We start from the raw sequence: 13,160 nt of genomic DNA, 5'->3' as shown, positions 1-13,160 counted from the left end.
TCTGATTGATCTTAAAGATATACAGGTTATTGTAGGATATTCCTCATATTTACTTTCAGAAATCTAAGGTCTGGTGAAGGGAAACTATTTGATTTCATAAACTAAAATAAAGTCTTACTATCCATTTGTCTAGTCTAACTTACCATTACTGATACAAATATTGGAATTAAATTGTACCTATGACTCTATTTTCATATTTATGAATTCAATTGTGTTTTCCCTCTTTGATAATAATATCTTAGTCTTCTTGGAGAATTGAAATAATTTGTCTTTGCAAACAATGTATAAAATACCAGGTTTTTAATGGATTAACTAAATAAACTTCATATATAAATGATCCAAAACTAAAAGGAAATAAAAGATCAAACTTATTTAGAATATTTTACTTTTCATTTGATCTTTGTGTTCCTTCAGAATTAAATAGTTGCTTAGCTACAAAGATTAATAAAAGTTACACTTGAAAGTTTGTGTCCTTATTTGCACTTCAAAATTGAGATTAGTATTTTCTTCAACAGCATAGTATAAAGGTATAGAGCAAAATAAAGCAAACAATTAAAATTTCTTCTATAATAACTAGCTAGATAAATACAATGCAGCCGATCTTCACAGATAACTGTTTCACACTTTCACAGTAATTCCATCCATCTTCTATTGGTCATTATCAATATGCAACTGTCAGATGGCATGGTAAGCTGGCTATTGTATAATTGGAGACCACACCATCTGACAACAATTTTCACTGATGGGATATTTTATCAAATAATATTTACTGAGAACCTTATTTTGAGGCCCAAGGCTTCTATAATCAGAGTTTATTATAGGTCACATTTGCATAAACATTGTCTTATAAAGATTTGATAAGGCACTTTAAATGTATAACAAAGCAAAGTTGTCTGGTAATGAAGTTTTTGAAAACATAACAGATGTTGACCTTTCTTTGGTTACAAATAAAGAAAATGTGTGCTTACATGGAAATTGTATTAAAAATGTGATTGTTCCATTAAAGGCAATGGTTGATTGTTGGATACCAATGAGCATGATTACATTTGCCTTCTCTGAAAGAGACTTGACTGTTGTCACTTGCTTTGAGGTGGTTGGCAGCGTTTACCAGTCTAGATGGCATAGAGAAGTTATACCTATAAAAGCCATAGGAAGGGCGGAAAGAGCAACTGAGTACCTCTTGAGTGATGGGGGTTGGTGGGAACATATTTCCAGATGCCTGCAATCCATATAACATTTGATTGGCAGAATGAGGTGCATGTAGACACTGCCCATTGAAGTCTTCAGAGGAACCACCTTTTGAATTGGTGACCCCCAGAGAAGATAACATGGGCACTTCCATCATGAGTGGGGCTAAAGATTGAGATCTGTTGCTGCTTGCTAGCCTTTCAGAAGCAGGTAAGACAAGAGGTTGCTGTCGCCAAAAATTAGTTGGGCAAATCTTATAGCAAAGGGGCAGGTTGATACTGTGTAGGTATGCCTCTGGACAGGTCATTCCAAGGGAGCTTGTAGGTAAGTGAAATGTAGGTGGAGAGCAAGGTGGAGAAAGTAAGGAGCTCAAAGGGGAGGGAGCCCCTCCACTAGAGGTCACTGGAGAAGAGCCACTGCTTCCACCTGTGAAAGACAATTCAGTCAATGAACAAAGAACTTCATGTTCTTGCTAAATTACTTATCAAATACATCAGCATTCATGCTTCATTCTTAGATCAGTTTTCCTGCAAGTTTATAGTTCTTTGAGCTTCTTTGGGAAAGGTTATGCTCATTCCTCCACTGAAGTTGAATGTAGTGTCTCTACTATTACCACCACTATTACTTTTTTTAAAAAGAATTTAGCCTCTATTTTATTTATTTATTTATTTTTTAATGTGGTGCTGAGGATTGAACCCAGTGCCTCACCTATTCTGGGTAAGCCCTCTACTACTGAGCCATAATCCCAGCCCACCACTATTACTTTTAACACTACTATTGTGTATTGTGTACTGAACATTCACTATTCTCAAGGACTGTACAAGACACTTTAACAATATTTATCTAATGAATTACAAATACAGCCAGATATATAATTCAGAGTCAATAATATGAACAAAACCTGGATTTTTATTTTTCACATTTAAAAAATGTACTAAAAATTTGTTAAGTAAATTGAACAAGTTGGTTCTTTGGGATTCTATAGGCATCTTCAGTCTGATTAATATAAATTCATATGAAAAAATCTTTCATAAATAAAAGCAACATATGTAAAACAATTAGTATTTTTTTCTCATGAAAATCATGGATGATAATGCTTCTATTGCTCACTATACCAGGGGTTAAAGATAATTTTTCCAGTTAAGAAACATCAACATGAGAATGAAAGAATTCAGATAAATGATGTCCAGCATATACTAAATTTATGGTTGCCTAGCATATACTAAATTTAGGAAAAAATTAAAAGGTCCAGGATGATCTAGACTCTAAATCTTATTTTAATTCAGCTGAACTGTTGGATATTCACTAGACTTAAGGAAGTTATTTTTATGTTGCTGTTGTTTTTTTAACTATATTGTATATGTAGATATAGTCTAATCTTTCATGAACAGGTTGGAAAATATATTTTAAATAAAATATTAAAACTTATCAGGCTGTGACAGAAGAATGGCAGGTTAGAGCCAGTCTCAGCAACTTAATAAGGCCCTAAGCAACTTGGGGAGACCCTGTCTCTAAAAACAAACAAACAAACAAAAACTGCAGATGAGGCCCAGTGATAAAATGTCCCTGGGTTCATCTAAGGCAGAGAGGTGGGAGGGAAAGGGAGGGGGCAGGGGGTTAGCAACTATGATGGAATGTGATAGACATCATTATCCAAAGTACATGTATGAAGACACAAATTGGTGTCAATATACTTTATATACAACCAGAGACATGAAAAATCATGCTGTACATGTGGAATAAGAATTGTAATGCATTCTGCTGTTATTAATTTTTTTAGATCAATAAAATAAAATAAAATGTCCCTGGGTGATATTCTTTATCTTTGCAATTTGAGTACCTTTTGGGTACCTGAAATGAATGATTAAGAAGACTCTATCTCTTAAATTATAAATGAATGATCATGTTAAACTTTCTTCTTCATTATTTCACAATGTGTTGACTTAGATATTTTAAAAGCTTGCTGCCTAGATGTTATCAGTTAAATTGATAATGTAAAAATATTTTATATTTTATCTATGCATCTTCATAATCCACATTTGTATATTCAAGCCAATGAAATGATTCAACAATTGATTAAACTTGATTTGTTCACATTTTAATTAATTTTTATGGCATCCTGTCCTGGAAAATGCAACTTAAGTATGAGGTTGTTAATTTGCTCCATAAGTCTAACTTTGAATTAATATTTAAAGATAAGCAGCTTCAATGGAGTAAAGGTAATAGGGAAATTCCATGTTGCTTGCAATTAAAAATTCTTCATTTATTATTAAATATCATTGTAAAGGAAGGCATACATTATTTTACCAGAAAACCTGCATTTTTCAAACATTATAGTTATTCAGTCAAGAAATGTACTATCTGGAAGGTAGCTATAATTAGGTAAGACCAAGAAGTTCTGTTGTGCTATTACACAGTTTGATGACAAATAGCAATAATGTACTAAGCATTTCAGAAAGCTAGAGGAAAATATTTTGTATATTATCACCATGTTGAAATGATACATATTTACAGACATAAATGTTTAAATTGACTTAAATACTATGAAATGTATATATGTATCAAAATATTGTTTGGTGCCTCCTAAAAATACAAATTTTGTTTTCATGTATCAGTTAAAAACTTTTCAAAGATTAAAAATTATTAAAATAGGCAAAATTTACCATACAGATTCAGCCCTTATCCTACTTTTGTATGACTTTTGTAACTGTTTGTTTGTTTTATATTTATATTATTTATCTTTGAATTATAGTTTATCACTTCAAGGATAAAATGTTATAGTAGCTTGCATTTTTCACTTCCTATCTTTTGTACCATGTTTATTATTCAATCTATTTTCTGTTAAAACCTTCAGTACATTGTTATTATCTTGCATACATTCTTCAATAACTTTTTTAAAAGCTTGAAAATAAGGCAAAATATACTTTTACTCACATAAAAAAATATATTGGGGCTGCGGTTGTAGCTCAGTGGCAGAGTGCTTGCCTAGCATGTGTGAGGCACTGGGTTCGATTCTTAGCACCACATATAAATAAATAAGTTAAAGGTCCATTGAGAACTAAAAAACAATCTGTAAAAAATCTAAAGTCTATCCAATTACTTTGTGTGCCTGCACCAAAGTTTTTTTTAAAAAAATAAATATACCATTTGGGATGACTTAGTATTATTTTCAACATTTATTTTTCCTGTTTAAAAAATAAAATTAGAGCTAAGTGATGGTGTAATTCAAAAGAAATCACTTTAACATGCACTGAAAAGTTCCCATAAAATATAAAAATATTCATTACTATAGTTACAAATCAGGCCACAAATGGACCATAGGCAGATCCTAAATATGAGACAGTGAGATGCTGAAGAATCCAGGTGAGCTCTGGTGATAAGGGTATAAAATAACTCAAGAAAACAGCTGTCTTCATGCCAGTTGTTTTCCCTTTTTTCATCTTTCTTCCTCACCACATTAAACATAAACACGTATGCTTATAAACAAACATTTTCTGGCATGTACTTATTCCCGGTGTAACATTTGGTACAAGGGCTCTGGCTGTTGTTATTTCATTAACATGTAAAAGTAAAACTAAATATTATAAGTTTTCTTACTTTGTGTGTCTGCACCAAAGTTTTTAAAATCCAGAGTAAGAGAAGGTCTCCATGAATAGGTCTCTAAAAGTCCATCCAACACACCCCTAAAAAAGAGATTCAACTTTTAGCGACCTCAGAATGCAGTTCTAGAAAATACTAATTTATACAAACTATTTACATCTTTTATAGGCAATTTTCTGAATTTTTTTTCTTTTATAGGTAGACTTTTGAATAATATCCAATCAAACCCAGAGTTCTAGAATAATAAATAGCTTATAAGTGGATAAAAAAGAAAGTAGGAATAAGCAAAGTTTTTGAGACAAAATATCTGGTTAATTTCCTCCCACCCACTAGTCACAAAACATACAGCTTCTGATTCTCTGAGCCACAGTTTCCTTATCTTTTATACTTGTGAAAAGGGCTACATAAATATAAGGTGTGATTGTTACTTACCTGTTTCTTCCTGGATCTCTAAAACCTTTAGCAAAAGGATTTCTGTCTATTTTGAGTTTCGTAATCTATGGATTCAAAAGAAAGAGAAAGAGAAAGTCAGTGCTCTCAGTAACCTCAGTTCTCTTGCCATTGCTTATAATGGTTATAATAACCATACAAGACTGTAACCTATAATATATCACTGTAAGTAAATGTAAGCATATAGCTAAGTCAAATTTTGAATGATTATGCCTTCATCTTCTGCCACCCCTTTTCTCTTTTCTCCTTTCTAATGTAAGAGTCACAGAATGTATTATCAATTTGACTTACTGACAAAAGAGTAAAACCATGATTTTTAAAAATTGTTATAAAGCAATTTATAGAGTGCAGCTTGCCTCTATCCCAAAGTCCCTGTGAGGCCACTCCCACTTGCCTGGGACCTGGCCAGCTTTACCTGCTGATTTTGGTAAGCTGTCACTGTGGTGAATTCAGTTTCTTTAAAGGAGAACGTTTTAACCCCTTCAGCTGGCAGGGACTGAATCCGGGACAGGTCAACTCTGCTGTCTTGCTCCATCACATGCACGCGGGGCTTGTATTTATGCATGGACTGCAGAATTATCTGGGGGAGAAATGGTCAAATGCTGCCAGAAAAACTGGCTTCCCTTCGCAACATAATTGTCCTCTAAGGACCACCCCCAATGTGGTCACACACAAAGAAAGAGGTAAGGTTAAACTGGGAGAGTCAGGTAACCACACACAAAGATTTGTTATGCCATTTGGTCCCCTATAGATAACCTCTTGCCTGAAGAGTTTCCAGAGTAAACCACCTTATAGACACCAGACAACTGTTATTCCTTTTCCAGATTGGGGCCCCTGTTTCCAAATGTGGCTGACCATGTGTGGTAGAAATATAGTCATAGGGATTTGATCACCTGATACAAGTCCCCTGTACAGTAACTGATGGCCTGAATATGATGGGCAAACATATGACACTTACCACCTTATAATTCTGGATAGTTCTCTCTCCCTCCCTCCCCCTCCCCTCTCTCATTCTGGATCTTGCTCCTCTCCTTTTGTGACTGGCATAGGGCCAGCTAGGCAGAAAAGATGAAGACTTAAGATTCATAGGACCTGAAAACAGGCAGGGACTGTCTATGGGAGCAGATTGTAGGTGAGATTTCCAGTCTGCATTCCAGTTCCCCTGCTTGCATCCTCCCACCACATCACATGGAAAGTACTCATCTAGCAACTCTGTTGACTACAGGGAAGGCAAGCACCAACAGTGATTGCTCCTGTGGCCAACTGTCTAACAGCCCCTTTCCTCTTGCTCTTTCAGACCAGGCAATTCTGGCTTAAATAACTCTCTTTTGGTCTTCAAACTCCCTGCTCTCACTATTCCCAAAGGCCAGCACTTTCGGTTTTCAAACAAAAGTTTCCTGAACTCTAGTTTGGCTCTTTAAGTCACAGGTCCAGAGCTTATAGACAGTTCCACCCATAGGTGGAAGCATTGGCACCACCCTCTTTAGCAGGTAGGATTGTGTTCACTTACATGGCCTTTGTCGTCCATCTCATTATTTGTGAGTTTCACCCGATCAAAGCTGATGATTTGCCGCATCCAGGTCTCTCCTGAGCAGGGGGAGTCCGGGTGGACATAGAATCTGGGAGTGATGCACGAATGGTCAGTATTCCCAGCTACCATCCACTGAGAGCTGTGATACACGTATCTGAAAAGGCGCAGAATATTGGCATTAAGCTTAGCCTGCTAAAGCCAAATGAATGGAGGCAAGCTGATGAATTCTGGTCCTAAGGGCCTGGCCAAAGGCTAATCTGCTGACTCCAAAGGCAAATAACAGAAGATCAACACTGATTTCCAAAAAGTGTTAAAGGGCAGAAAACAAACAGTAAATAAACATATGTTATTAAAATGTGATGGAATGCCAGGGGGAGTAAAATGTCATGGGATTTACCAGTCTAGTTTATGTTTCCTCACAGAAAACACAACAGAAATTGATCAAATGAGTTTTACCATGCAGAAATGCCTGGGGGTGCAGGGAGGGGAGCAAACTCCACAAGCTTAGGGCTATAAGTATCAGAAAGAAGTGGGGATTCAGCAGGGTGTCTGTCTAGCCCACTGTTACTAGTCTTAGTGGAACCCCCTTTGACAATAAGGCTTCACACCAGGAAACCCTTAGGAACCCCACCCTGAGCAGCCTCTGGGGGCAGATTTTCACCCAGTTTTTAATCACAAACTCAATAATGCTCTGTATTCCCAGACCAACTGCAATGCAAAAAGCAAGCAGTTTGTTCTGCTGTTACCAAGCCACAGTTCCAGCATCTGAGAGTTTCACTTTCTCCTTGCTCTCAAGAACAGCACTGGGTTCCTGGCAGTTGTTCTCCTTGGACGGCAGGGTTCTGCACCCACCTCCAGGTGGAACACTCACAGCCCAGTATCAGCTGCTCTCTCCCAGTTCGCTCCCCAACCCCGCTAGGGTCCATGAGTCAAAGCCATAGGCCAGTGCATCTGGGCTGCTAGCTTAGAAGATCCTATTGACTTTAGAATAGTTTGACCATTTGTAGCATGCTCTTAGAGGAATACTTAAAGAAAAGAGGGTAAAAAGTTTTCTCTTGCCCTCTGGAATGTGGCCACCCTTTCAAGAAAAGGGCTAAAGAAGGGAATGAAGATGTACCTAGGTGTGATGACCCTCATCTAGCCTTGGAGAAAATCAGGTTATAATTCTGGGTGCCTTTTGCCAAAGTCCAGCATGTCCTCACAAGCCTGGACCCACCTAGAGCCAAAAGGGCTTCCAAATTCCTTCAAACGCCTTCCTTTTTGGACAACAGAGCCCATGCCCTTCACAGTTTGTGTACCTGAGGCCAGAACAGTGGGTAGGATAGAGGCCTGGGGGACATTAACAATTGGCTTGCCTGCATTTCAAAAGAAGGGAGAAGAAAAAACCCTGCTATTCAGTTACTCTGAATTCCCATTTAAGTAAGGAAAATTCTACTCCTGAGATCAAAGGAAGGTCCATTCTCTCTCCCTATATGTTAAGGTTTTTAAAATAATGTTGTGAGGTTTAGATCTGAAGATCTGAATCCCTGCCCCCAGGCTGAGCCTGAAGTATCCTCATATGGGCCAGTTACCTATAGCGTTTGGAATCCACTGGTACCACATCTATGGCAACATAATACTGCTTCCCTGGGTCCAGCCCTTTCACCTTGACCCGAACAGAAGGGAACATCCGCCTGTGAGAAATAAAAAAGACATTAACCTAGTTACTTTCAAATATTTTGGAAAGGGGGAAGTCATGAACAAATATGCATGTCACTGAAAAGTGAAAGGACTCATGATACCCTTGCCATTCCATGACAGTTTCAGGGAATGGCATTTGCTACACAAGAAAAGATTGTTGGTTATATGGTTAATTTAACAAGTCTAGGATTTCTGAGTAGAGCAGAATATCCTTACCATAAGTCTTTATCCATGACTCCCCCCACACACACCATAATAAAAATCTACGAAAGAAAAAGGAGAAAAAGTTCTGTTCCTCCCCTGAGTTTTCAGCAGTAAGTTCTGTGTGGCAGATTTGGGAAAAGCTAAAATTTAATAGACTCATAAAAAAAATCAGCCAGCTGCTATAAGGGGCTGCCCCACACCAAAATGTGCCCATAGGAAAGATCTACCTCACAATGGCTTGGACCAAGGGTGGTAGCCTTGGGGGCTTATTAAATGGAATATTTTCCACTGGTCTGTGAGGCTTAAATTCAGAGGTTTGACCACAGCCTGAGACATGGGTTTGACATCTGGCACCTGCCTCATGTAGGGGAAAGGAAAACCGAGTCATTTATGTTGGGCAAGGTTTGTCTTAGCCCAATAGATTGAAGAGCCTGTGGCTGCTTTCTAATGTATGCCAAGGAAGGGGGAGAGGAAAGAGCACCAGAGCACAAAATCAGAGCCTCCACACGTAAGGAGAGGGTTACATTGAAGTCCTACTCTGAATGAATATTATGAAAAGCTTGGTCAAAGCCTAACCTGCCGGCCTTGGTAATGATCATCTCAGTCCCGATGTCATGGAATCTCTTCCACAGCTCAGATCCTTGAAGTTCCATTTGAATAACATCCTTTTCTTCCAGACTTTCAAGACTGTTGCCATCGCCCTTTCCTTCCCTGCTGCGGCCGCTACTGCCGACAACGCCACGGCTGCCCCTGCCTCCACCAACATCACCTCCACAGCCCGAGAAGGCAGTTGTTAAAGATTCTGTCTTGAGTCGTTTTTCTGCTGATCACAGAGACACCCAGGGATTGAGAGAACTTTGAGGGTTGTCTATGCCCTTCTCTTAGGCGCTAATCTTGGAAAAGGCAGCCCCAGTTCCTTCCCCAGGAACCCTAGTAGCGGATCTCGACTCCACACAACAACTTTTGGAGTTCCACAATTAAGAGAGAGATCCAGGCTGCATCCCGCAAAAGACGCAGCCCTTTAGATTCGAAGTTCATCACCCTCCAGGAAAAGTTCATATCTGAGGCTGGATCCCCTCAGGATTTCGGAGCGCACAGAGCTTCCTACTGCCAGGAACAACCTCTGGCTCTTGGGGTTTGGTAAGAGGTTTTCGAGTCTCACTTTTCCACAAGTCTATGGGACCCTCCCCTTCCCTGAAAAGAAAAAGGGAATCACGGAGTCTAAAACTTTGTCTGTGGTCAGCTGGACAAGGAGTTCAATGGCTCACAGCAGGGCTGTAGGGCTGGCCAGGACATCCTCGGTTACGTTTAGCGGCTCTCCCACAGCGCGGCTAACTAGGCTGAGGGACCCTGGTCCTAGGAGCACTGGCGGGGGGGGGGGCGGTCTCAGTGAAATGGGGTTACAGAGGGGTACTCACCCGGCTGCTCACTCTTCTTAGCAGCAGCGCTGCTTCTTCTCTCCTTCTCTTCCTCTCCGCCCTCTTTCTCCTGCAGCTCTGGCTGTGGCTCCTGTCTTGGGTCTTGAGATTTTCTTTTGCCAGATCTCCCCACCAAGGCTTCCACGGAGAAGGCGTGCGCCCGAGAGCTCAGAGCCATCCCTGAAGGGCACCAAGTGACTGTGCACCGCAAAGTTTCAACCTGAGCTGGGTTAGCGAGGTGAGGGAAATAGGGAGGGAGCTGATGATAGTCTAGGAAGGGAAAATTGAAAATATTCCAAATCCGAAAAACAATTTGATCCTGCGCGCGCGAGAGAGCGTGTGTGTGGGTGTGTGTGTAATTTTATATATACATATATATTTTTTCTTCAAATAGACAAAATGAAAAGAAATGCAGATTAAACTGGAATCTAAATCCTCCCAAGCCTAGTCCTCCTTCCTTTAGCAGTCTCCTCCCTCTCTGTGGACACGTGCGGACCATCAGTCCTCAAATCCCTGATTACAGGACCTGGCAGAGCGCAGAGATTGGCAAACGCTGGCGTTTTAGGGAACGGACCTGCCGCCAATGGCGTCTCAGGCCGCTGGGATTGGGAGATATTGTTGCATCCCAGAGTGAATACTGGATCGGTCACAGCCTCCAGTGTTTGTTTTGGAAACTGTTGGCAGAAAAAAGAAAAAAAAAAAAGCGAAAGAAAAGAAAAAAAAAAAAAACAAAACACAACACTGTGAGTGACACTTCAGAGTCTGACTGGGAGGAGAAGTTGGGGGTTGGTTGGAAAGGGGCTCCAAATAGGCAGGAGGAGGGAGGAGAAAAGGGAGACACAAAGTTACTGTTTCACATTAAATTGTAAAACTCAAAGACATGTGAAATAATTGCCCACGAGGGGCCACTTTTCTAACAAAAGTGCAAATATTATTTAACCAGATCTAGAGAAATGGATCTGGGTCTTTTGCTTTGCAGTGAGGCACTGGGGAAACAGTAAGGAGTATAAGTTTTCTGGGTGAGTTTGCTGTGGAGTTGCAGTCTCATTCTGGGTGGTGGTTATGTCAGTCTTTGGTAGAAAAGCTCAGGTGAGTTTGGGCAGGAGGATCTCAGTTGCCACTGTCAAAAATCAGAGCAGATGTGGGCTTTCAAGGCCTTTCTCTGGAGCTGAATACTGTCATACATAGCTTTTTCTTACCCAATTTAACCAACTAACACCAAGGCACGCCTGTAGTCCCAGTGGCTAGGGAAGCTAAGGCAGGAGAATTGCAAGTTGAAGGCCAGCCACAGCAATTTAGTGAGGCCCTAAGCAACTTAGTGAGACCCTGTCTCTAAACAACAACAACAACAAAAACCAATTGAAAAGGACTGGAGATGTGTCTCAATGTTTGAGTACCCCTGGGTTAAATTTCCAGTATCAAAAAACAAAACAAAACAAAAACAAAATAACAACCCAAGGGCCACCAACAATGCAATAAAAGGATATTTGCTCCAAAAAAAAATGCATACATCTGAAAATATTGGGATTAAATAATTGATTCCAGTGTCTCCTGAAATATCATACTGGATTGGGTTTTCCTTTTCCTTCATATGAATAAAGATGTTCTTTGTGCCACAAGAGACTTTATCATTTCCAAGGAACATGTTTACACATGCAGATGTGAGAAGTCTGTCTTTATGCATGGATTTGTTCACCCATTTTTCATCAGAAGTAAGAAATCAGGAACTCCTGGATTCTTGTAGACTGCATTTTATCTAATGATATTTTCATATTTCTAGAAAGGTTCTTCTATTATCTTTTGATACATTTGTTCAAAGAGCATTTACAGCCAATTTATCTCCATCCAAAATGGAATGGAACTAGAAATGCCTTATAGTATCTTATTACTGGAGTTTGAGAATAAAAGACTTGTATGACCTTTTAATTTCACCCACTTCTCTGCAAGTATGCCCTGCCCAGATATTCCATGTGATATTTGTGGTAGTGGTAGTACTGAGGTATCCAGTCAAAGTGAGAACAACTTTAGGTATTGAGTATAGCTTTAAGTGCTCTAACCCATGAGTATCATGGCATAGGGATAGTTACAGTCTGAATGCTGATGAAAGGTGTGGTTCAATGATTAATTATGCACTGCTTGCCATGTACAACTGGGAAAGACACTTTCTCTATCCCAGAAATGCAGAGTGAAGCTCACACAGCAAAGTCAATTCCAGTATACAAAGCACTTGGACTGGAAAACAGCCAGGTCTGGATGTGATCTTTGTGCCCACATCTCTATGGGCATTTGTTTCTTTCTTCAGCCATTGAAGGAAGGAAAGAAGAGATATATTTGTTCATTCCTTCTTACTTAAAATGTGTATTGCTTTATTCATTGCATGTTCTTAGCCAAAAGACAGTGCAGAAACAGAAAAGTCAAGAGTTTATTTGTTAATTTTAGAGGGCTAATTATTATATAGCATATTCATTAGTGTCTCTTAATGTGGACATTTCTTGCTTTTGAACCCTAGTTAATTTTATTGGTTAGAGATGGGACATTATCTTGTATAGCAATAGTAATTTTTTTTTTGTAAAACAGGTTCCTATTAACATGTTGTTTGTTACAATATTTCAGACTATCTACTACATGATGTGATTTTCTTAAGTCAAGGAAATAGCATATCTTGAGATACAATTTCCTTTCTTAGAATATCTTTCTTAATATTTAATACATGCATGTAGTATAGTCCTGAAGATTTTTTTAAATGTGTGTAATCAAAACTTTTTTATTCCCATTTTAGCAAGTGTCTAATGATATCACACTGGAAGAAATGTGGACCAGCACTATCTCCAGTGTGCTGAACTTGTTAACAGTTAATTCCTGTTATCTCGTATATGAGAGAAAATAATTGCTTATCTCAGAATCAGCTTTACAGCCTGTTTGGCTGCTGAAGCTCGATGCTGTCAGGTACTAGGGACCCAAGGAACACATATTTTTGCCAGAAATTCATAATCTAAGTCTGGGAGTCACTTTTGAGCAGTCTCTATTTTTCATCCAGGAACAGACATGAACTTTTATAATTGAGTTTACAACCCATGGAATGGCATGTA

General features: G+C 39.0%; 1 protein-coding gene across 1 annotated transcript; it reads right to left on the bottom strand.

Moving 5' to 3' along the window:
- Positions 1-1,000: 1,000 nt before the first annotated feature.
- Positions 1,001-9,348, bottom strand: TBX22 (T-box transcription factor 22; the record flags this gene model as incomplete). Its single annotated transcript, XM_081278117.1, has 7 exons — positions 9,230-9,348; positions 8,341-8,442; positions 6,749-6,923; positions 5,654-5,818; positions 5,221-5,285; positions 4,786-4,871; positions 1,001-1,614 (listed from the first exon to the last, which is right to left on the bottom strand). The coding sequence occupies exons 1-7, from the start codon at positions 9,304-9,306 to the stop codon at positions 1,001-1,003; spliced, it is 1,284 nt and encodes a 427-aa protein (XP_081134243.1). The 5' UTR covers positions 9,307-9,348.
- Positions 9,349-13,160: the final 3,812 nt, after the last annotated feature.

Source organism: Spermophilus citellus (assembly GCF_964194105.1).
Source record: "Spermophilus citellus genome assembly, chromosome: X".
NCBI classification, from domain to species: Eukaryota; Metazoa; Chordata; class Mammalia; order Rodentia; family Sciuridae; genus Spermophilus; species Spermophilus citellus.
The sequence above is the reverse complement of the archived record's forward strand: the minus strand, read 5'-3'. Positions and strand labels throughout refer to the sequence as shown.